Source organism: Mobula birostris, chromosome 3 (genome assembly GCF_030028105.1).
Source record: "Mobula birostris isolate sMobBir1 chromosome 3, sMobBir1.hap1, whole genome shotgun sequence".
In the NCBI taxonomy this organism is placed as follows: domain Eukaryota; kingdom Metazoa; phylum Chordata; class Chondrichthyes; order Myliobatiformes; family Myliobatidae; genus Mobula; species Mobula birostris.
In genome coordinates, this window is record NC_092372.1 from 190,030,246 (window position 1) to 190,054,915 (window position 24,670).

Sequence of the window (24,670 nt, forward strand, 5' to 3'; positions counted from 1 at the left end):
TGGGAAGAGTCATGCTGCAGTTCTATAAAGGTTTTGGTTAAATAACATTTGAAATAGTGTGCGCATTTCCGGTCACATTACAGGATGTGGAGGCTTTCCACAGCGTAGAATAGGACATTGCCTGGATTGGAGGGGAGGTTGTACAAACTTAGATTGTTTTCTCTGGAGCGTTGGAGGCCAAGGGATAACCCAACGGATATATATAAAATTATGAGAAACCCAGATAAGTTAGATGGTCAGTGTCTTCCCCAGGGTGAAAACGTCACATGCCAAAGGACATAGCCTTAAGGTGAGAGATGGAAAGGTTAGAAATGTGTGGAGTATATATCATCATGCTGACGAACAGAAACACCTGTGGGTCAGCATCCATAATTCCCTGAAAAAAGCAAAGCAGGTCAATAGGTTAGTGACATACGGCATGCTTAGCCATAAGCGGAGCTATGGAGGCGATAAATTGCGACTCTATGTTCATCCATGAAAACAGCTTAATTTCTACCTTTGATGTCCTTCCTTTTCAGAGTGAATGGGGTTCAGACCTGCAGTTACACTCAGAACTGTTCTTTGCAGTGGTGGGAGCTGCTCTTGGGGTCTCACAGCCGGACACTTGTCGATATCCCAAGAATGCTGCCCAGAAGAGGAGCGTGCCTTCGGGGTTTCGAGATTTTGCGGCCCTGTGGACAGGCTGATTCCCAACCAGTGCCGCTGAATGAAGTGTCACAGGAGAGAACAGAACATTGGGAACAGCGGATTAGGTGTAGGAGGCTCAGTACTCTGAATTGTGCTCTCTTCCCCCACTGGAGGGCAAGAGATTGTTGCTGATACTCCGGGCAGAGGACTCAGAGAAAAAAAATTGTGACAAGACTTAACACTGTAAATGAGCAATTTGTTTTGTTATGTCTCCTCTCGATGTGAAAGGGGACACTTTTTTTTCTCTTTATTAAGGGGACAGAGCAAACCTGTGGCCTGTCAATTTGTCGGGTGAACGATTCGTTTTTGTTGTACTGCAGATCATTGGGGGTTTTGCTATTGCATGCTTGGTGGGTGGAGGGTGCAAATGCTTTTTTTGTGGGAGTGGGGGAGGGCGATTGCTTGCTGCTGGTTGTATGTGGAAGGGGGGAGTACGGGGGCTTTGGGAACTGTCAACTCATTCTTTGGGGCACTCATCTATTTTCACAGAAGTTTGCAAAGAACAGTATTTCAGGATGTATACTGCATACATTTCTGATATCAAATGGAACTATTCCAACTATTCAAGGCATAACAGTTCAGATATTACTTCCTAGCTACCCTCTTGCTCTTAAACTCATTCTGCATTTGAAAGTATTGCATGCATTTCTGGTTGTCACAATGTACAAAAGATATCATTGCACTGGAGAGAGAGTACAAAAGAGACTTGCCAAGATGTTGCCTAGATTGGAAGATTTTAATTATGTGGAGATTGTATAGATTTGATTTGCTTTTCCTGGAACAAAAAACAAAAAGGGGTGACAGAAATAATGCATAAAATTATAATAGGCATAAATAGGGTAAGGAGTCAATAGCTTTTTCCTCAAGGTTGGATTCAAAACTAAGGTGGCATAGGCTCAAGGTGAAAAGGAGTCTCAAACAAGATTTAAGGAGCATTTTTTTTTTTGAAAAGCCGTCGTGGTCAATATATGTAATCCGCTGCTGGAAGTGGTGGTGGAATCTGATACAATCCTCCACTTTTCATGTTTCATTTCCATCGTAATTCACATTGGCTTCACATGCAAATGCTTCCCAATATAATCCACCATGCTGCTCAGAAAAATTAACAATCAAATTTATAGTCCACATTATCCTTGCTTGCTCTGTTCTGCACTGGAATAATTGCTCAAATTTCCAGCATGGATCTACAACACATATTAGTTAGGAGACTACCTTTCCGCCAAGACTAATGAAATAATACATTTTAACATTCAAATTTCCCCAAGACATTTTAATGTTAAATTTGTAATGAAGTTTGCAGTTCACATTCTAGAGTTTCAAATCAGTAAACTTCACTGTCAAAAACTGGCTGTTCAGAAAAAAATCCATAATTTATTATGATCTTGATTACTTCCAGAAGTCTTAACTTGATAAACAGAATTAAACATTTTAGGTTACCTTGTGCTCTTATGCAAAGCACAGTGGCACAGAAAGTTGTGCTGCAGCCTTACAGTTTCAGAGTCACAATCAAATTGCCTTCTGGTACCAGCCATGTGGGATTTGCACTGGGAGGTAGGCTGAGTGGTGTCACAAGAACAACCTCACAACCCACGTCAGCAAGACCAAGGAAGTGATTGTGAACTCCAGAAAGGGAAGGCACACCAGTCCTCACTGATGGGTTTGTGGTAGAACGGGTTAATTCCTGGGCATCAACAGTTCAGAATCTATCCTGGGCTCAATACACTGATGCAATAGTTAAGGGGTCACACCGGTGGGGATACACCATTAGGAGCTTGAGGAGATGTGCTATGTCACCAAAGCCTAGCAAATTTCTACAGATGTATGGTGGAGAGCTTTCTGGCTGGTTGGATTATCACCAGGTACAGAAGTTCCAATACACAGGATCAAGAGAGACTAAAGTGGGCTATAGATGGAGCCAACTCCATCACAAGCACAATCCTCCCCATCAAAAGAGAGCTTCAAAAAGCTGGTGCCTCAGTGCAGCAGCATCCATCATCAAGGACCCTAACCATACGGGGCGTGTCTTCTTTCTACCGAGAGGTGGTATGCAAGTCTGAAGACCTACACTCAATGTTTTAGAAACAGCTTCTTCCCTTGCACCAGATTTCTGAATGGTCAAAACGCTCACCATTGCTCTTTTGATCCTTACTTTTTAAATGCAACTCATTGCTGTTTTTATGTCTTGCCCTGATGTCATAAAATAACAAATTTTACCTGACAGTGATAAACCTAATTCTGACTCTGAATTGCTTACTGTGATTCATGTGATCTATTTTAAGTGTGTGAAATTAGTGACATTGCTTTACTTCGACGTGTACATAGCATTGGGGCACAGAATACATTTGTATTAGGTTAAGGCCAAATACAAAAATGAATCATTTCTTTCAGCTCTTGCTGGGCACTGAGGATTTTGGCACAATACTTCATATAACTTGGGCATATTGAGCTCTCGAAAATATCTTGATTATGTAATTTTCTGTTGAGTATCTTCATAAGCAAACAGTCTTTCAAGTCTGAGCCTTTCCACCTATTAAAAGTTGACAGCAGAAAAGAAAAGGATGCTTAGAATGAAACTGTCCTTTTCAAATATTGCCACATAATGAAATATTGTTCGGACTTCTGTCAACTATTTCAGTGTAGTTTCAAACTTTGAGTTTTTAAATCCTACATGCAGATGACAAAATTTGGTGGAAATGCAGAAATAAGGAATGTTGTCCAAGGATGCAGATCAGTTGAAAATATGGTCAGAGAAATGGCAGATGGAGTTGATCTTTGATTCTTGAATTCTGTTTGGGCAAATGTGATGTGTTGCATTTTATTAGATAAAATGCAAGAAGAGTACGTAGTAAATGGCAGGACACTTGAAGCATTTGTAAACACAGCACTGACTTACATAGGGATGTTAGAGCACAGGTTCATAGCTCACTGAAAGGGGCAATATAAATAGATAAGGTGGTAATGGCAGTGTGTTAGAATATGAGTACAGGAGTTGGGAAAAGCATGGTGTAGCTGTTTAAAATGTCGGTTAGGCCAAATCTGTAAAGTTCTTCAATCCTGAAGGAGTTGAAGGATTTAGAGGAGTTGGAGAGGGAATAGAAGAGTTTCATCAGGATGTTGGCAGGATTGCAGCACATTACCAATGAAGATGGACAATATGGATCATTTTCCTGGAGAGTGAAAACTTAAGGGCAACCTGACACAAGTACTTAAAATTACAAGAAACACAAATAAGATAGTCATGATCTTTTCCCAGGGTGCAAATGTCAAATTCTAGACACCACAAGGCTGAGCTAGGGAATGTTTAAAGATGTGCAAAGCAAGTTTATTATATTTTTTTAAAAAGTGGTAGGAACACTGCCAGGGAAGTGGATTTGATAACATATTTGAGACATTTAGGCATACATGAACGTAAATGAACATTAGCCAGCTGGTGGCATAGTAGCATCAGCGCTGGACTTCGGAGCGAAGGCCCCCGAATTCGAATCCAACCGACTCCCTTGCACACTTTCCATCTGTGCTGGGTTGAGCGTCAAGCTAGCAAATCGGCCTCGTAAAAATAAGAAAGCCTGCTAAAAAGAAATGCTGTCATGACGGCGTCCTGATGACTCCAGAGTTAAGGGCTTTGTTCTTCGAACATAAATTAGTTCAGCATCTTTTCAATACCTGGATCATTAACCAACATTTAGTCATCTGGATTACTAAGCAAGTTTCTTCCCAACTACTGTGCAATTAATTTTATAATCAATGAACTTCAATAATGGCCCCCCCCCCCCCGCCATGATTATGTTGATGATGTACTCTATCTACCAGATAAGAATCCTGGAATCTGGCAATAAGGCATCAAACATCTCAATTGAATTAGTTATGCAGAGAAAAATATCTTCAAGTTACGGATGATTGATTACTGATTGTGGATGATCAGCCATGATCACAGTGAATGGTGGTGCTGGCTTGAAGGGCTGAATGGCCTACTCCTATTATTACTTTTTTTGGAAATGAATCAATCCACATACTTACACTAATGACAGCCTCATCTGCACTCCCTTGATGTCTTTTCAAACCAGTGAGACATTTTCCCTTCAATTCATGCCTAACATCATTCAACCATTTTGTATCAATAATTGCTTTCACCCCTACTTTTTGTATTAATTTTCACTGCAAGTTTAGACATACAATGATAGTCACTTCCCTTCCATTTACTTGATTTCTAGCACCTTGTCGACAGTCAGTGCTCAGCAGAACCCCTCACATCTCCCTTGTTTTGTTCAATAGCAAGAGCTACCCTCCCCCCATGTTGGTAATCACTCGTTTAAGATCCTAAACCACTTTAAAATTGCTTAATTATCATGGTTTGAAATACCTTCCTCACCCCCCACACATTTGACAATAACTTGCACTATAAAGCATGAACTTAGAACTGTGGTTTTCACTCCTTCTGTCTATTGACTGGTAGCATGGGTGCCACGTTCAATATCCTAAATGCTGCAATTGAATGATCAAGACAGTCTACATACAAACTGAAAATTCAACCTTAAATTTATACCTATACATTTTCAAATATTACTCCCATTAACAATATACATATTGCACAACTGAAAAGAACTAGAGACATGGCTTCTGTGCATTTTCCTAAAACCCATTTACTGTAACATAGTGCTTGTCAATTCAAATAATTGTCACTGTAAGAAAAGTATATATTAAGCAATTAAATTCTCTTTTCAGAAATTCTACCCAATCACTGAAATACAGCCTGACCTAATATGTGTTTCTAATATTGCTTTCCCCCTCATAAGCATCAGGTTCAGCTAGTTACTTTGTGCCTCGGAGGAACAGTCATATAGATTTAAGGTACACCAAAAGCCAAGGAATATTACTCTCTAGAGGACAGTAAACTGAAGAATTACACAGCACTGCAACATAAATTAGTGTTCTAAACTAGCACTGTGTATCTGCAAACATTCAGTATCAGAACTGAGGTCTTTACAACAACTGTTTAAGAAAATCCGATCTAATCTTGCACCAAAGTTGTTCAAGGGTATCTAGATCAAAACTAAGAAGCATTTTAAGAATGTCAAAACAAACTTAGTATGTTCAGTATTGTCAATCTGAACTCAAATATTGAGGATGGCCTCCTTTGTTATTTCAATTTTGATGTCTCTAGCTCAGTTATGCTCCTTCAACTAAACACCAACAGCTTAACATGCCAATTTGATCAAAATAACATCAAAAAGTTTAAATATTTCAGTGGATAGCAATGAAAATGGTTTGTAGTAGTTCAGTTTCCAAATGCAACTGTAATATGTAAAATACCCAAACTGATTGTGAGCTCTCAATACCCTTTCAGGTTGTTCCCATTACCAACCAGGTACACACTAACAGATAAATCTAGAAAAAGTAACTGCATTTACATCATGGATGGTAGGCGGAATCCTTTATACAGGACATGAAAAGATCATTCATAACAATTCTGTATATAATATCACTTATTTTGGCACCATGTCTTAATCATTCACACCCATATAATTTATTATAAGTAACGAACAAAGGTTCCAGCACTGGCTGATTGACATGCCACTAATCACAGGCCTCCAGTCCATGAAATAACCTTCAACAATCACACTCTCCTTCCTGCTACTGAGCCAATTAGGAATCCAATTAGCTGCCTCTCTCTCTCTGGATTCCAAACAAGCCTGACCCATAAGTTCTTATCAAAAGGAAAATATAAAAGGCCAGAAAAATTTTAATAGTTAAGACAACACGTGCACACTATTTTTCACTGTCAATGCAAGTTCAATTAAGAAACTTCATCCAGAAAATTTCTTACATTATGAAACTTTGGCTGAATAAGTGAATGACCAGGAAAGAGCTCCCACCAAAGCAGTTTCATAAAAATGCAACATCAATTTGTTAAGAGTTATTAGTTTAATTTAATCTAAAAATTCATGACACAATGAACAAACACCTTCTTTACATCATTCTGCAGCTCATTTAATCTCAAATGGAACCCAAGTAAACACAATTTTAAGTGCAAAGCTAATAACTATTGTAATATTAATCATGGAATCCAAATGGACAACTGCTTTTAAAACATTGCAACATCACTGCATGAATTTAATATAAATTTGACATTTACAGTTGTGGCCAAGACACTATTATTCACCTAAACTATCCAAACCTTTTTACAATTGAAAAGGTAAATACGTTACTTCAGAACCATTAGGAAATGTGCAAATTTTGTTGATATTTAAAGCAGATCAAGTTAAATATATCACTTTACCTTAGCTAGTGAAATAGTGAAACAAATGTGTTTTAATAACTAACCGGTTAATAGTTATGGATGTTAAGGCACAAATTACCAAATTCAAAAATCTACATTTTCTTGGTTTCATCATACCCAAATCTGATTCCCTCTCTCTACATATATATAAAAAAAAGGATAAATAAGCACTTGTCTTAACATGCAGTTTTAGATCTACTACACATTTCCTTACAATATTAGAAACAAATTAAATTCAAAAGGGGTACAATTCAGCACTAAAGATCATTGCACATGGGAAACTGAAGTACATTTAAGCTATTCATTCAGTCTCACTGGGATGTACCTTAAAAATAGTCATCTTCTGCACCTGCAGTTGAATTTAATGCAATAAAACAATTGTGATCTTTAATTCTTGTTTTTTCCCCAAGAATACTGGAAAGTTTATTGCGTCAGCCCATCAATTAACTTCAGTATTTGACAGGTCAGCAATTAAGCAAATATGTTCAAAACTTAGTGAAAAAATATACTAAATTCACTGTTCAAACACATAAAACAAAAATTCTGTACACTCAATTTCCCTATTAAATAAAATTAAAGGGAACAAAAGAAGATGCTGATTGTACAACTCCAAGTAGCCCTCCAATATCTCATGTGGTTGTATTTTATATCTAATTATACAGACATTCAAAACTATTTAAATTAAAAGGAATTATCATTTGTTCCCTATTTTTGCATTTTTAAATAGTTACAAGGTGCAGAAATTGTCTCAAATCCAGATGGTACATTGGGATACATAGAAGTACCAGTTGGACTTGAACCTTAAAGTTAAACAGTTAAAACAAGAGTATGCATAAACTGAGACTGAGGGCAAACTTGTCATTAGTAATGCTTTAGCACTGCAAAAGATGTAAAATTCTTATACATCAGGAGTATAAACATTGTACTTTTTAAAGTAGGGAAATATTAATTATTTCAAAGTATTTGCAATCAGTCCAAAACTAAAATGGTATAAAGTATACATCTGGTAAGATAGCGCAATTTTTAAAAAGAAGTACATTGAGTTTGTGCAGGAGGGGGCAAGAGTTTGGGGAAGTTAATGATCATGTTGCCATTTTTCTTTGTACAGAAGAGTGGGTTTGCTGTTTCTCTCTGAACTGACTTCTGTGCTCTAACTTTGTTTTGGGGCTATGTGGAGAAGAATCTCAGAGTCGTATAGTGCATACATACTTACATAATAAATTAACCTGTGGGTACACATTGCTTAGGCCACAGAAGAACTCTAATAATTAGGTGCAATATTTACTTGTTTCTTTAATTCAGGAGCTATTTGGTAAATAGTATTTGTACCATTAAATGCTATACAAATGTTCTGTAATTATTGCTGTTTGTACAAGACAACTGCCTATGAGCCGGACAAACTCCTCATAAATACAAACATCCTACAGCCTCCAAAGGAGTCAGTGCTAACTTCCCTGCTGGTTGGCATATATTATGAGAATGTAGGCGGCAAGATTAGTAAAATAGCTGATATCAACAAAATTGGTGTAGTGGACATTGAAGGTGGTTGTCCAAGACTACAAAGGGATTTAATCATCAGGGAAAATGGGCAAACAGTGGCAGACAAATGTGACGTCACAGATCCCTGAAAGTGGTGACCCATGGTTGAAGCACTGAGTACAACAGTTGGAATGTCGTATTACAGATATTCAAGACAATACTGAGACAGCACCTGAAGTGTTTACTTCTGGTTGCTATATAGTAGAAAGACAAACAAACACAAGAGACTGCAGATACTGGAGGAACTCAGCAGGTCAGACTGCACCTAAAGGGAAATGGGTCAATATTTTGGGTCAAGACTGTTCATCTAAACTGATAAAGTCTTACACATTAAGAAGGATGCAAGTAAGCTAGAAAGGTTACAGGAAAGATTCACAAGGGAGTGATCCACTGAGGGACTCGAGTTAAAAGGACAGACTGGGAATGGTTTCCCTGCAGAGAACGAGACTGACACTAGAGGCTTATAAAATCAGGAAGAACATACAAATTCAGTCTTTCTTCGCAGGGTAATGGAGTTTAAAAGTAGAGGCACAGATTTAAGTTAATTGGGCAAAAGATTTAAAGGAGACCCAAAGGGCAAGCCACCAACACCCAAACCCCCACCTCACCCCACGCCCAAGAGAATGGTGAGTATACGTTATGAGCTGTCAAGAGGTGAAGGCAGGCAAAATTACACTTAAAAGATACTTCAACAGATACAATGATAATAAAAGTTTAGATAGATATTGGTTAAATGCAGGCAAACGAGTGGAGTGGTGTCACAACAACAACCTTGCACTCAACATCAGTAAGACAAAAGAGCTGATTGTGGAAGGGTTAAGATGAAGGAACACATACCAATCCTCAGAGGGATCGGAAATGGAGAGAGTGAGCAGTTTCAAGTTCCTGGGTGCCGAGATCTCTGAGGACCTCACCTTGTCCCAACATATCGATGCAGCTATAAAGAAGGCAAGAGAGCGACTATACTTCATTAGGAATTTGAAGAGATTTGGTATGTCAACAAAAACACTCAAAGACATCTAAAGGCTGCATCCCTGTCTACTGCACAAGACTGAAAGAAGCTGCAGAGGGTCGTAAACTTAGTTGGTTCCATCTTGGGTACAAGCCTACAAAGTACCCTAGACATCTTCAAGAAGCAGTGTCTCAAACAGGCAGTGTCCACTATTAAGGACCCCCAGCACCCAGGGCACACCCTTTCTCACTGTTACCATCTGGTAGGAGATACAGAAGCCTGAAGACACACTTAGTGATTCAGGACCAGCTGCTTCTTCTCTGCCAACCGATTTCTAAATGGACATTGAACCCCTGAACACTACCTCACATTTTATTATTTATTATTTCTGTTTTTGCACAATCTGTACTCCAGGGAGCACGAAGAGCAGAATCAAATATCGCTGTGACGATTGTATGCTCTAGTATCAATTGTTTGGCGACAATAAAGTATAAAATTAAAAGTATTCAATATACATATACTGTTATTATTTATTATCTTTTTCTTCTGCATGTATTGCATTGAACTACTGCTGCTAAATTAACAAATTTCATGATACATACCGGTGATAATAAACCTGATTCTGATTCTGAAATGGGACTAACTCATAAGGCAGCTTGTGACATGGGCAAGTTGAGCCGAAGTGTCCATTTCCCCATCTGTTTAACTGCATGATTATGATTACAATTGGGTCATTGAAGTTCTATTCTTTTATGTCCCATAAATAAAGTAAATCATGTGGTTACATGCATTGGGCAATAAAGTCAGTGTTTTGATTAGTTACCAAGTAGCATGTTGTTTTATTAAGTTAAAGTACATGTATATGGGACAAGAAAAAAAATTTAAATCTCAATCAAAAACCCACCATTCATGTCTGAAAGATAGCACTTAAAAATTTTAGTTTAATTAAAAACTCAAGATCATTTGAAAACAGTCCAGTAAAGTGATCAAATCATTACTTTATTTCTGTTGTTCTAGATACAAGACATTATTTGACAAAGAAGCTCTGCATTATAGCCTGCATGAAAATATACATTCTCAAATTTCGATTACCTGGGAGATATGGTTAATGGAAGACTCCATTCTCCGTAGTTGAGAGGCCTGAATATCCAGCAATTGGAGGACATTGTTTGCCAGGGCATTTATCTGGTAAGCAACACTCGCAAGGGACTGGGTTGTATAAGCTTTAGTTTCTTCTAGGGCCTTTCTCTTGTCTTGGGCCTGCAAAGTGGGGGGGGGGGGGGGAAGAGGAGAGAGGACAAGGTATTAATAAACACTGCAACACAAGGATGTCAAAATGAAAAATGTGGCAATACAAGAACCCGCAATTTTGACAGAAGTTCAACACAATATTAAAATGACTTTAGTAAGTGACTACAAATAAGCATAAACATAAAAAAAAGATAGTAGCGAGGACTGTTCCAAGTTCGGAAGCAAAAAAAAAAAAAGTATTTTCTACAATAAAGTTCCTCAGAAAATCGCTACTTTTAGAACCTGTTAATTTGGCAACTACAACCAATTTTTTTACCCCCAACTCCAAGCATTCCCAAAGCGCCCATAAAACTTTACCAGGTCACCACCTGTAATGAAACAAATATAACTTACAACTTGTGTACATAGAATCCCATAAATAGCTTAGAATGACCAGTTAAAGCGAAGCAGCCAGTGAGTGAGTGGGCGGGCCAGTGAAGGAGTGGAGCTTTGAGGCTTTGACTCGAGAGATTCTGGCAGTTTTGGCAGTTGGTCTGTGCAATCAAGATTTGAATAGATCAGACTCAGCAGAAAGCAGCTGATTGGGCAATCGAGGTCAGGTGACCAAACATTTTGAAAAGCTCAAACAGAGAAATAGAGGGATAGCTCAAGCGAAGTGGCCAGTGTGTGAGTGGGACAGTGAAGGAGTGGAGCTCTGAGGCTTTGACGAGAAGAGGCGGAGGACAAGCCAGCTCGCAGTTAGTTTTTACAATGTTTCCTGAGATTGGTGATGTGCCTCTCATGTGAGATGTGGCAGTCTTGGGGGAACTCCCCTCTCCCACAGAGTCAGATCTGCCAGAAGTGCATACGGCTGAGCGATCTGGAAGACCGTGTAAGGAATCTGGAGCAGCAGCTGGATGACCTTCGACTCATAAGGGAGAATGAGGCAGTCAGAGATGAGAGCTACAGGGAGGGAGTCACACCTAGGCTGTCGGAAGCAGGTCGTTGGGTGACAGTCAGAGGGGGGAAAGCGAAGGTGAGCAAACAGGTAGTGCAGAGCACCCCGTAGCCATTCCCCTGAATAATAAGTTTACCGTCCTGGATACTGTTGGCGGGGACGACTGACCAGGTGTCAGCCACAGTGGCAGGGCCTCTGGCACTGAGTCTGACCCTGTGGTGCAGAAGGGTGGGACGGAGAAGAGGAGAGCTGTCGTAATTGGAGACTCTATACTCTATAGAGGAGCAGACAGGAGATTTTGTGGACGTGAGAAGGACACCCGCATGGTTTGTTGCCTCTCAGGTGCCAGGGTCCGGGATGTCTCTGACCGGGTGCACGACATCCTGGTACGAGAGGGAAGGCAACCAGAAGTCGTTATACATGTTGGAACCAACGACATAGGCAGGAAGAGGGATGAGGTCCTGAAGTGTGAGTTTCAGGAACTAGGCAGAAGGCTGAAGAACAGGACCTCAAGGGTGGCATTCTCAGGATTGCTGCCAGTGCTACGTGACAGTGATGGTAAGAATTGGAGGAGATGGCAGTTGAATGCGTGGTTGAGGAGTTGGTGCAGGGGGCAGGGTTTTAGATTTTTAGATCATTGGGATCTCTTCTGGGGAAGGTGGGACCTGTACAGATTGGATGGGTTGCACCTGAACTCGAGGGGGAGCAATATCCTTGCAGGTAGGTTTGCTAGCATGGTTCGGGAGGGTTTAAAATAATTTGCAAGGGGGATGGGATGCAGAGCGATAGAGCAGTGAAAGAAGTGCATGGAGTAAAGCCAGATCTGACATACAGAGAGGCTTTGAGGAAAGAGAAGCAGAATAAACGGTGTAAAGACAGTAAGGTAGAAGGGCTAAAATGTGTGTACCTCAATGCAAGAAGCATCAGGAACAAAGGGGATGAACTGAGAGCTTGGATACATACATGGAATTATGATGTAGTGGCCATTACAGAGACTTGACTGGCACCAGGGAAGGAATGGATTCTCAATATTCCTGGATTACAGTGCTTTAAAAGGGATAGAGAGGGTGGGAAAAGGGGAGGAGGGGTGGCATTACTGGTCAGGGATATTATTACAACTACAGAAAGGGTGGGTAATGTAGCAGGATCCTCTTTTGAGTCAATATGGGTGGAAGTCAGGAACATGAAGGGAGCAGTTACTCTATTGGGGGTATTCTACAGGCCCCCTGGTAGCAGCAGAGATACAGAGGAGCAGATTGGGAGGCAGATTTTGGAAAGGTGCAAAAATAACAGGGTTGTTATCATGGGTGACTTTAACTTCCCTAATATTGATTGGCACCTGATTAGTTCCAAGGGTTTAGATGGGGCAGAGTTTGATAAGTGTGTCCAGGACAGATTCCTGTCACAGTATGTGGACAGGCCGACCAGGGGGAATGCCATACTAGATCTAGTACTAGGTAATGAACCGGGTCAGGTCAGGTCAGGTCACAGATCTCTCAGTGGGTGAGCATCTGTGGGACAGTGACCACCCCTCCCTGGCCTTTAGCATTATCATGGAAAAGGACAGAATCAGACAGGACAGGAAAATTTTTATTTGGGGAAAGACAAATTATGAGGCTATAAGGCTAGAACTTGCGGGTGTGAATTGGGATGATGTTTTTGCAGGGAAATGTACTATGGACATGTGGTCGATGTTTAGAGATCTCTTGCGGGATGTTAGGGATAAATTTGTACCGGTGAGGAAGATAAAGAATGGTAGGGTGAAGGAACCATGGGTGACAAGTGAGGTGAAAAATCCAGTCAGGTGGAAGAAGGCAGCATACATGAGGTTTAGGAAGCAAGGATCAGATGGGTCTATTGAGGAATATAGGGAAGCAAGAAAGAAGCTTAAGAAGGGGCTGAGAAGAGCAAGAAGGGGGCATGAGAAGGCCTTGGCAAGTAGGGTAAAGGAAAACCCCACGGCATTCTTCAATTATGTGAAGAAAAAAAGGATGACAGGAGTGAAGGTAGGACCGATTCGAGATAAAGGTGGGAAGAGGTGCCTGGAGGCTGTGGAAGTGAGCGAGGTCCTCAATGAATACTTCTCTTCGGTATTCACCAATGAGAGGGAACTTGATGATGGCAAGGTCAATATGATTGAGGTTGATGTTCTGGAGCATGTTGATATTAAGGGAGAGGAGGTGTTGGAGTTGTTAAAATACATTAGGACAGATAAGTCCCCGGGGCCCGACGGAATATTCCCCAGGCTGCTCCACGAGGCGAGAGAAGAGATTGCTGAGCCTCTGGCTAGGATCTTTATGTCCTCGTTGTCCACGGGAATGGTACCGGAGGATTGGAGGGAGGCGAATGTTGTCCCCTCGTTCAAAAAAGGTAGTAAGGATAGTCCGGGTAATTATAGACCAGTGAGCCTTACGTCTGTGGTGGGAAAGCTGTTGGAAAAGATTCTTAGAGATAGAATCTATAGGCATTTAGAGAATCATGGTCTGATCAGGGACAGTCAGCATGGCTTTGTGAAGGGCAGATCGTGTCTAACAAGCCTGATAGGTGACCAGGCATATAGATGAGGGTAGTGCAGTGGATGTGATCTATATGGATTTTAGTAAGGCATTTGACAAGGTTCCACACAGTAGGCTTATTCAGAAAGTCAGAAGGCATGGGATCCAGGAAAGTTTGGCCAGGTGGATTCAGAATTGGCTTGCCTACAGAAGGCAGAGGGTCGTGGTGGAGGGAGTACATTCAGATTAGAGGATTGTGACTAGTGGTGTCCCACAAGGATCTGTTCTGGGACCTCTACTTTTCGTGATTTTTATTAACGACCTGGATGTGGGGGTAGAAGGGTGGGTTGGCAAGTTTGCAGATGACACAAAGGTTGGTGGTGTTGTCGATAGTGTAAAGGATTGTCAAAGATTACAGAGAGACATTGATAGGATTCAGAAGTGGGCTGAGAAGTGGCAGATGGAGTTCAACCCAGAGAAGTGTGAGGTGGTACACTTTGGAAGGACAAACTCCAAGGCAGAGTACAAAGTAAATGGCAGGATACTTGGTAGTGTGGAGGAGCAGAGGGATCTCGGGGTATATGTCCACAGATCCCTGAAAGTTGCCTCACAGGTGGATAGGGTAGTTAAGAAAGCTTATGGGGTGTTAGCTTTCATAAGTCGAGGGATAGAGTTTAAGAGTCGCAATGTAATGATGCAGCTCTATAAAACTCTGGTTAGGCCACACTTGGAGTACTGTGTCCAGTTCTGGTCACCTCACTATAGGAAGGATGTGGAAGCATTGGAAAGAGCACAGAGGAGATTTACCAGGATGCTGCCTGGTTTAGACAGTATGCATTATGATCAGAGATGAAGGGAACTAGAGCTTTACTCTTTGGAGAGGAGGATGAGAGGAGACATGATAGAGGTGTACAAGATAATAAGAGGAATAGATAGAGTGGATAGCCAGCACCTCTTCCCCAGGGCACCACTGCTCAATGCAAGAGGACATGGCTTTAAGGTAAGGGGTAGGAGGTTCAAGGGGGATATTAGAGGAAGGTTTTTTTACTCAGAGAGTAGTTGGTGTGTGGAATGCACTGCCTGAGCCAGTGGTGGAGGCAGATACACGAGTGAAGTTTAAGAGACTACTAGACAAGTATATGGAGGAATTTAAGGTGGGGGCTTATATAGGAGGCAGGGTTTGAGGGTCGGCACAACACTGTGGGCCGAAGGGCCTGTACTGGGCTGTACTATTCTATGTTAATCCTTAATTACCGCAATCTAGAGAAACATATTGGCTAGGACAAGGAAGAGAACTCTTCTATTCTTCTAATTACTATCCTACCCATCCAACAAGAATGCTGGAGCATTAAATGATTATCCAAATCTAAAAACAGTCCTTTAAACAGCCTAGATTATATCCCTGCAATGGGACTTCATCCCACAACACAACTCAAAAGAGGAATGTCATAATTAAGATATGGCTGAAACTAAAATAAGTGCTTTTGTGGGGACACTAAGGGTGGAATCCGAAGTATTAAACATTCCAATTGTATATAATGCAAGACAGGTTCTACTCAGCAGAAGCAAGAACACATTGGGGACTCTAATGTTGAGTAAAATCTCAATATTATGGGAAATAAAATTTCAGTGACACTATGTAAAATAATTATGGCCTTTCTTTCTTCAGAGGATGGATGCACCACCAGGCCTGCATTTACGATACAACCCACAGCTTGCTAAGCCTCTTTATAGAGCAGCATGGAGTCACCTACTGACGAGTCTCCAATCTCAGACCAGAACCAGCAGGTTAATATGAAGGACATTAATATGGATTTTTATAAAAATCCAGACGTTTCAGAATGACAATATACATTTTTAATTACTGAACTATGTTGTCAATTTAATTTTATTTGTAATTGAATTCACTAGCTGGTAGGATTTACACAATTCTCAGGATCATTAGTCCAGCGACTTTTATATCATGATGGCATAAACTGTTACTTTTTAAACACTCAGGGGCATGCACCAAACATTAGACCCCTGAAAGCCAGTAATCATAACAGCAAATGCTTGAAGTGATCAACCAGGTAAGCAGCAACTGTTGAAAAGGGAAGGGAGGGTTATTTAGAGTATGATGAGCAGTCTTTGTCATCACATCCAACAGAGGATGTGCTGGCATTGGGAAGCGTCCAGAGCAATTTCTTTAGCCAGAGAGTGGTGAACCTCCGGAATTCAGCCTGCAGAATCCAGTGAGTTTGGCTGGCCATTCAATCATGGCTGATTTATTTTCAGTCTCAACCCCATTCTTCTGCCTTCGCCATGTATGCCTTGACACCCTTATTAATCAAGAATCCATCATTATCTGCTTGAAATATATCCAATTACTTGGCCTCCACAGCTGTCTGTGACAATGAATAACAAAGTGCACTATCTCTAGCTGAAGAAATTCCTTCTCAACTTTGTTCTAAAAGGACATCCTTCTGTTCTGAATCTGTGTTCTCTAGTCCAAGACTCTCCCAATATTTAAATATCCTCTCCATGTCCCCTCTATCTAGACCTTCCAATATTCCCCAGGCCTTCAAGAAGATACCCTCCCCACCACCAATTCTTCTAAATGCCATCAGGTACAGGTCCAGACCCATCAAATGCTCATAATACAAACCCCATTTCCAGAAAAGTTGGGATATTTTCCAAAATGCAATAAAAACAAAAATTTGTGATATGTTAATTCACGTGAGCCTTTATTTAACTGACAAAAGTACAAAGAAAAGATTTTCAATAGTTTTACTGACCAACTTAATTGTATTTTGTAAATATACACAAATTTAGAATTTGATGGCTGCAACACACTCAACAAAAGTTGGGACAGAGTTAAAATAAGATTGAAAAGTGCACAGAAAAGTCATGCTACTGTGACAATTATAGCCACCTGGGCTCGGAAATACTTCAGAAAACCATTGTCACTCACAGTCCGTTGCTGCATCCAGAAATGCAACTTGAAACTGTATTACGCAAGGAGGAAGCCGTACATGAACTCTATGCAGAAACGCCGGTGAGTTCTCTGGGTCCGAGCTCATCTCAGATGGACCGAAAGACTGTGGAACCGTGTGCTATGGTCAGATGAGTCCACATTTCAGCTAGTTTTTGGGGGAAAAAAACGGGCATCGAGTTCTCAGTGCCAAAGATGAAAACGACCATCCAGTTTGTTATCAGCGAAAGGTGCAAAAGCCAGCATCTGTGATGGTATGGGGGTGCATCAGTGCCCACAGCATGGGTGAGTTGCATGTATGTGAAGGTACCACTGACTCTGAGGCATACATTTGGATTTTAAAGAGACATATGTTGCCATCAAGGCGACGTCTCTTCCCGGGACGTCCACGCTTACTTCAGCAGGACAATGCCAGACCACATTCTGCACAGGCTACAACAGCGTGGCTTTGTAGACAGAGTGTGTGTGCTTGACTGGCCTGCTGCCAGTCCAGATCTATCTCCTATTGAAAATGTATGGCGCATCATAAAGAGGAGAATCAGACAACGGAGACCACGGACTGTTGAGCAGCTGAAGTCTTATATCAAGCAAGAATGGACAAAATTTCCAATTGCAAATCTACTACAATTAGTATCCTCAGTTCCAAAATGATTAAAAAGTGTTATTAAAAGGAAAGGTGATGTAACACAATGGTAAACATGCCTCTGTCCCAACCTTTGTTGAGTGTGTTGCAGCCATCAAATTCTAAATACAATTAAGTTGGTCAGTAAAACTACTGAAAATCTTTTCTTTGTACTTTTGTCAGTTAAATAAAGGCTCACATGAATTAACATATCACAGATTTTTGTTTTTATTGCATTTTGGAAAATATCCCAACTTTTCTGGAAATGGGTTTGTACATTGATCCAAGAATGAAATGGTTATTCTCATTAACCTCCTCTGGACCCTCAAATGCCAGCACATCCTCCCTTTCTAAGGGGACCAAAACTACATGTAATACTTCAAATGTGGTCTGACCACTACCTTATAATTCTCAGCATTACATTCTTGCCTTCATGTTTTAATCCTTGGAAGTGAAGCCATCATTGCCCTTGCCATCTTCATCACCCACTCAACCTGCCAAGTTAACCCTTTAGGGAATCCTGCACTAGAATTCCCAAGTCCCTTTGCACCTGTGCTTTCATATTTAATCTGAGTAATCCAAATTAATTGCAATGGCCACCACCAGAACCAAAACTAGTACGAAAACACCTATAGTTCAAACTTTAAAAGCAGTACAAATGCTAATTATTGCTGCCAAATCATAAACAAATCAACCAAATACAGCTCATGAATAGATAACAACCATTCAATTTTTGACATATACATGGCACATTAAGCCCCTTTAAACATTATTCTTAACATTTAGCGCATGTGCTGAATGATTAAAAAACAAAGGTTTCTCTAAAACAGAAAAGTTACTTACTACTTGAGTTTTGATCTAGCTAGTTTTTTTTTGCCTACAATTCTAATTGTGTTATTTGGCTAAAATTACTTAAGTGTGCTGTTTAGTACCATCAACTACAAGTGTAGCTTAGAGCTTACTAAAAGATCAAGAAAAATTAGAAAACACATGACTGCCATAACTTCTCCTTGTTTAATTGTGCAAGAACATAAGAATACAACCAAAATTTTCAAAACCTCTATGAACATCTCCTAAGTTTTAAAAAATATTATTGCCTGGCCTAATTATCTAATTTTTTCAGTTGTACATTTTCCCTCATTTTTCAGTCACACAAAATAAATCAGGCTATTAACATTTTACTCACATTCCAGAAACAATACAATAACAGGTCTCAGTTTAACCTCTATACCAAATCAATTCCCTTTCAGTTTTTCTCCTCTGCCCCAGTTCAAATCTGATACATATTCCAATACTGTTCGAGTTCAAAAATTTACAGTGTAAAGAATAGTAAATATTAACTAGTAAATATGCAATTGAACAGTTATTCACATTTTCTGAACAATGAAAGGGTCTCATGTAATCCATGAAACTCAGAAAAATTCCTTCTACGTGTGTGCAAAGCTACAGAATGGACAAATATTTCAAATCACCAATTCTCCAATTAATGATAAATAAAAAATATGCATCCTGATACTTAAAAGCAAATTATTTCAAGTTAATTTCTATACACTAATCAGGCAAAATACACAATAGCAAGCAAACCAAGGTCAAATATTTTGCTGAAGTTTCTAAACTGATGATTGAAAAACACTTTCATTACAACCAACACTTGATTTCACAAAAACAAATTGGAATAAAGAAATTTTACTCAATTTCACAGGCTATGTGCCTAATACTTATTCCAAATGAAGTTTAAAGTCTAGTCAAAAAAACTTCATTCCATTGTCTACATAGTTAGTTGAATATTTAAATTTCAATTGTGATGAACATTTTTTAAAAATTGCCAGACATGTTTCACAATTGAGAAGTGGTTATATTGCATCAGGGTGACAGAAAAAGTACAGTTTTTAAGTTGAAATATGAAAAGTGACTCACTTTAAAAATGTGACAGTGATGAATTTTGGCATCTCCTGACAGCTGAAAAACAAATCTCCTCTCTCATTAACAACAACATAGCCAATGGTAAAACAATCCACTTCAATAAAAAGGGGGGGGGGGGGGGTAGAGACAATAGCATCATCTCAAATGACCAATTCTTACAAAGTAAGAGCCCAAATTATCCTTCAATTCTCTGCTCGTCCCAACTGTAGTCATTTTCAAGTGGGAAATTGCTCCACCACAACTAGTCTTGCTTTCATCAACTAATGTTCTAAGCTTGTTCCCCTGCCTTACTTTCTTTAAACATGTTTAAAGCTCTACTTATTTTTGGCTAAGCTCTTAAGTACCCAAGCTAAATGCACATAATGCTTTTGTGAAATTTTGACCAAGTCCCATGAAGCACTGACAAGTTTACTATTAACAGAGCCACGTGTCTGAACTGACTGATGCTGCCAAACTAGTTTTGAAGTTTGTAACACATACAAATTCCTTTGTGTGTTGCTCAGATTTCCAGTATCTGCAGATTTTTTTTCTTTTTTGTGGTTTCAAGTTTGTAATATAGAGAAAAGAATGGGGAATGGGAGAAAAAAAAAAGTCAGCATCTCAGTAAACCACTAAATGATATCTACTAGAAAATAAGCTTAAAAATGTAGAGAAAATTTACAAGGATGTTGCTGAGACTTAATGATCTGAGTTATAGGTAAAAGTGAAAACCTTAGGACTTTATTCACTGAAGCACAGAAGAATGAGAGGAGATCTTACAAATTGTGGGGTATAGATAGGGTGAATCCGTGCAGGCCGTTTAGGCCTTTTCCTTTTCAGGTTGGGCTAGACTAGAACTAGAAGTCAGAGCTTTAGGGTGAAAGGGGCAACTTCTTCACCCAGAGGGTGGTACAAGTGTGAAACAAGCTGTCAGCTGAAGTGGTCGATGGTTCAATTGTAACATTCAAGAGAAGATTGGATCAGGTGAGAGGTACAAAGGATATGGTCCAAGTGCAGGTCAATGGAACTAGGCAGCGACCAGATTGACACAGATGACACAGGCCAAAGGCCCTATTTCTGAGCGGTAGTACTCAATGACTCCTTTATACTAAAATATAGTTTTAAAAAAAGCATATATGGGGCAATACACCACACATTAAAATTATTTCATTCCATGAGATCCTAAAAGATGATCTAAAAGGCTTTGATTTACACTGAAGATATTTTTCTATCAGTGGATGCTTAGCCAAGCACCAAATGCCATCCTTTTACAGTACACAAATACAATCGAATTAGTGTTCAAAGATTACTTGCAATCAAGATCTCAAACATCCTGATACAAAACCACACCTAGTTTTTAATATATTTGCACTAATTTGAGTGCCATGAATCAGGCTGATCAGGAAATTCTCATCCACTCACTGCAGTCACAGTCCAGTGTGTTTTTTTTATTTATAACTTTTCAGATTTCAAGAGGCTTAGATAAGCCATCCAATGTAAACCAAGAGCAACTTTACAAGCAGCTTTCCAATTTCTTCTGCTATTCTCAAATCTCCCTAAAGTTTCAACAATACTTTGGACTGTATAGCAAACTATGACTAACCAAAACTATGAGCAGCAAAAGGAAGCAAATGTTAAAAAATATTGTTCCTTAGAAATCAGGCACTACCAGCCAAAAAAAAACTAAACAGGAAATGGAAGACAATGGATATCATAACTTCTTTTAAATTTATAGTAATTTGTATCTTAAAACTGTTTCAAGAGGTAAACATAATAGATTTTGGGGAAAGTGGTATTGACTGCAATTTCATATCTCCATTCTAAAGACTGAAGAATTTTTCTGAGGGAACAAATCAATATTCTTCATTTTTTAAAAAATAAAAGACACCGAATTCTGAGAAAGTCAGGCAGTGAACTTGTGCACAAAATATTTACTTTATTTCACGTCTTGATTCTACAATTTTTATAAACCTCTCTAACAACTTTTCAATTTTCTAAGTTATCAACAGGTAGAATATATACACCAAAATGCTCAAGATACTGAAAAAGTGTTTTGCAAAGCAAATTAAGCTCCCAAAAAAATATGGAATGAGCAGTCAGCCAATTTCATAATATACCAAACCAGTAAAATCACATGCTCCAATTCTTAAAACTTTCAGGAGAATGGTATTTTGCATGCATCTTCTACTCAAATTCATTGTGCAGAAAATTCCTTAAAGAAATAAGAATGTAACTACATTTTAAATGCATTCGTTGCATTGCAAAACAAGATGGATGTTCACACCAAATACGCTGTATTGGCTTATGCAATCAAGGCTAACAACAGTTAAATGCAATAAAAGTCACTAAAGATTACCTACATGGAAATTAATAACCTTAAACAAGAAATCTGCAGATGCTGGAAATCCAAGCAGCACACACACCTTCAAGTAGTCTCAATTTACTTCTTTTATCAGATTCATTTACATCAATCTGCATCCTCTAGTTTAGCCAACATGCTCATGAAGGGTCTTGGGCCAAAACACCAGTTCATTTCCATCCATGGATGCTGCCTGACCTGCTGAGCTCCTCCAGCACTTTGCTCAAATCATGAAATATACACCTCTTCACCAAACTTTTATCAAAAGTTTTCATTCGTTCTCCTTTGTTATTTAGAGTGAACAACATAGTCTTTGATACAGATTCAGGTTAAGCAGCACCGGATTTAGAAGGAATCCAAGGACCCTTTTTTCACCCTGTATGGAGGATACATGGCTGAGGGAGGTTGCCTGAGAGAGTGGTGGAAGCAGAGTCATTGACAGTAGGTGTCCTGATGAGTATTTGAATCACCTAGACATAGAAGACCACAGAACAACTACAAGATAAATACATATGGCAGCATAGGAATCTGGGAAAAATAAGTCTGTCTCCAAGCTGTATTGCTCAACAACTGTATAATCACATCTTTGGATATTCCCCAAACCTCTAATCTCCTCATAGCAAATACCCCATATAGAGCATCTAATCACAAATCTAACATTACACATAATGCATTTCCAGTAAGGTCTTCTGAATGATAAATAAAATGGACACTTTTTCCTGGAGGATGGGGCCTTATATTCTAAAATCACCTAAAAAAAAACAGACGACAGAATAGTTAACATTTAATCCCTCCCAATTCAGGGCCTTGGCCTGTTTACGCTTTTCCATAGATGTTGTTTGACCTGCTGAGTTCCTCCAGCACTTTTTTATTACTTATCTGTTGTGTAGTTGATAAAAACAAAATTGAGCACTTGATTCACCATCTCAAACAATGACTCAGACTGTATCAACAATTCATGCAAAACTGAAGAACATTGAATGCACTGCAACATCGATTTCAATAATCTTAAACTTAAAATCTCATCCACTCGGAAGAGACCACTGCTTCACACAAACTTCAGAAGATTCACTTTCTCAAACTATAGGACACAGGTATGGCTTGGAGATTCTGGCTTCTGTTGCCACTGGATCAAAACAGTCTGTGTTGAGTTTGTGCATGGTCTCACTAGAGGGCGAGTTTCCACAAGGTGCTCCTGTTTTTACAAAATAAATATTACTTGACTTCAAATTAATTACTGCAAATTAGCTCGATGTAGTTACAGAATCAGGTTTATTAACACCAGCAAGGGTCTTGAAATTTGTTAACTTGGCAGCAGCAATTCAATGCAATACCTGATAATACAGAAAGGAAAAAAGTAAAGATATATATGCAGAATGAATAGATTAAAAAGTGCAAAAACAGAGATAATATATATTTTAAAAAGTGAGGTGGTGTTCATGGGTTCAATGAACATTTAGGAATCACATGGCAGAGGGGAAGAAGCTGTTCCCATTCAGGCCTTTGTACCTCCTTCCTGACAGTAACTATAAAAGGGCATGTCCTGGGTGATGGGGGTTCTTAATAATGGACATCACCTTTCTGAGGCACCACTCCTTGAAGATGTCTGGGGTACTACGGTGGCTAATACCCAAGACTGAGCTGACTAATTTTACTACTTTCTGTAACTTCTTTCAATCCTTTGCAGTGCCCCCCTCCAGAGAGTGATGCAGCCTATCAGAATGCTCTCCACATCTATAGAAGTTCAAGTCTTTTCATTGGCAAACAATATCTCTTCAAACTCCTAATGAAATATAGCCATCGTCTGCACCTTTATGGTAGGACCAGGTTGACATTCAAGAACTTGAAATTACTCATTCTCTCCACTTCTGATTCCTCTATGAGAATTGGTTCGTGTTCCCTCATCTTACCCTTCCTGAAGTCCACAATCAGCTCTTTTGCCTTACTGACACTGAATGCAAGGTTGTTGCTGCGACACCACTCAACTAGTTGGTATATCTCACTCTTGTATGCCCCCTCATCTCCATTCGTGATTCTACTAACAATGGTTGTATCATCAGCAAATTTATAAGATGGTATTTGGGCTACACCTATCCACACAGTCATGGGTATAGAGTAGAGCAGACCCCCTGAAGTGCGCCAGTATTGATCACCAGCGAGGAGATATTAACACTGATCCATACTGTGGCCTTCCGGTTAAGAAGTTTAAGATCCAATTACAGAGATCCAGTTGAAAACATGTGCCAATTGCAGTCAAGTGGCAAAAAGAGACAAATTGATGTTTTTGCAAAAGCAAAAAGTTACAGGGCTACAAAGTACTAGGTAGCAAGGATATAGTGGGCTGTAGAGCCCACTTCTTCACTGTACAACTGCAACTGTGGACCCAAAGGGCCAAGTGGCTGTGTTGTACTATATAGTGAGGTCTGCCCATCACCAAAACATAAAATTTTCTTCCCATCATACAAGTACTGTTCAATTTTCCAATTTCATTAGTGCTTAGCTCAATGCCTTGTAAGCTTAATTAATTTAAAGTTTCAACAAGCATTGGCAAACTGTTTGCTTCCAGCACAACTGCAAACTGTCCATATATCCACCCCTCCAACAAGTGACGACAGATAGTAATGAAGTTCAAACTTCCTTTTACTTCAATGGGATGTGAACCAATTCAATCAAAAATG

The 24,670-nt window shown here is 39.5% G+C and overlaps 1 protein-coding gene across 6 annotated transcripts in view; it reads right to left on the reverse strand.

Annotated features, from left to right (window-relative positions):
- The window catches only part of abi1a (abl-interactor 1a), an 82,806-nt gene that overhangs the window by 46,027 nt on the left and 12,109 nt on the right, over window positions 1-24,670 (reverse strand). For all 6 annotated transcript variants that reach the window (XM_072253866.1, XM_072253868.1, XM_072253871.1 and 3 more), the window contains exon 2: window positions 10,548-10,715. In XM_072253866.1, the coding sequence (XP_072109967.1) occupies window positions 10,548-10,715 (168 nt within the window). The remainder of the gene's footprint in view (window positions 1-10,547; window positions 10,716-24,670) is intronic.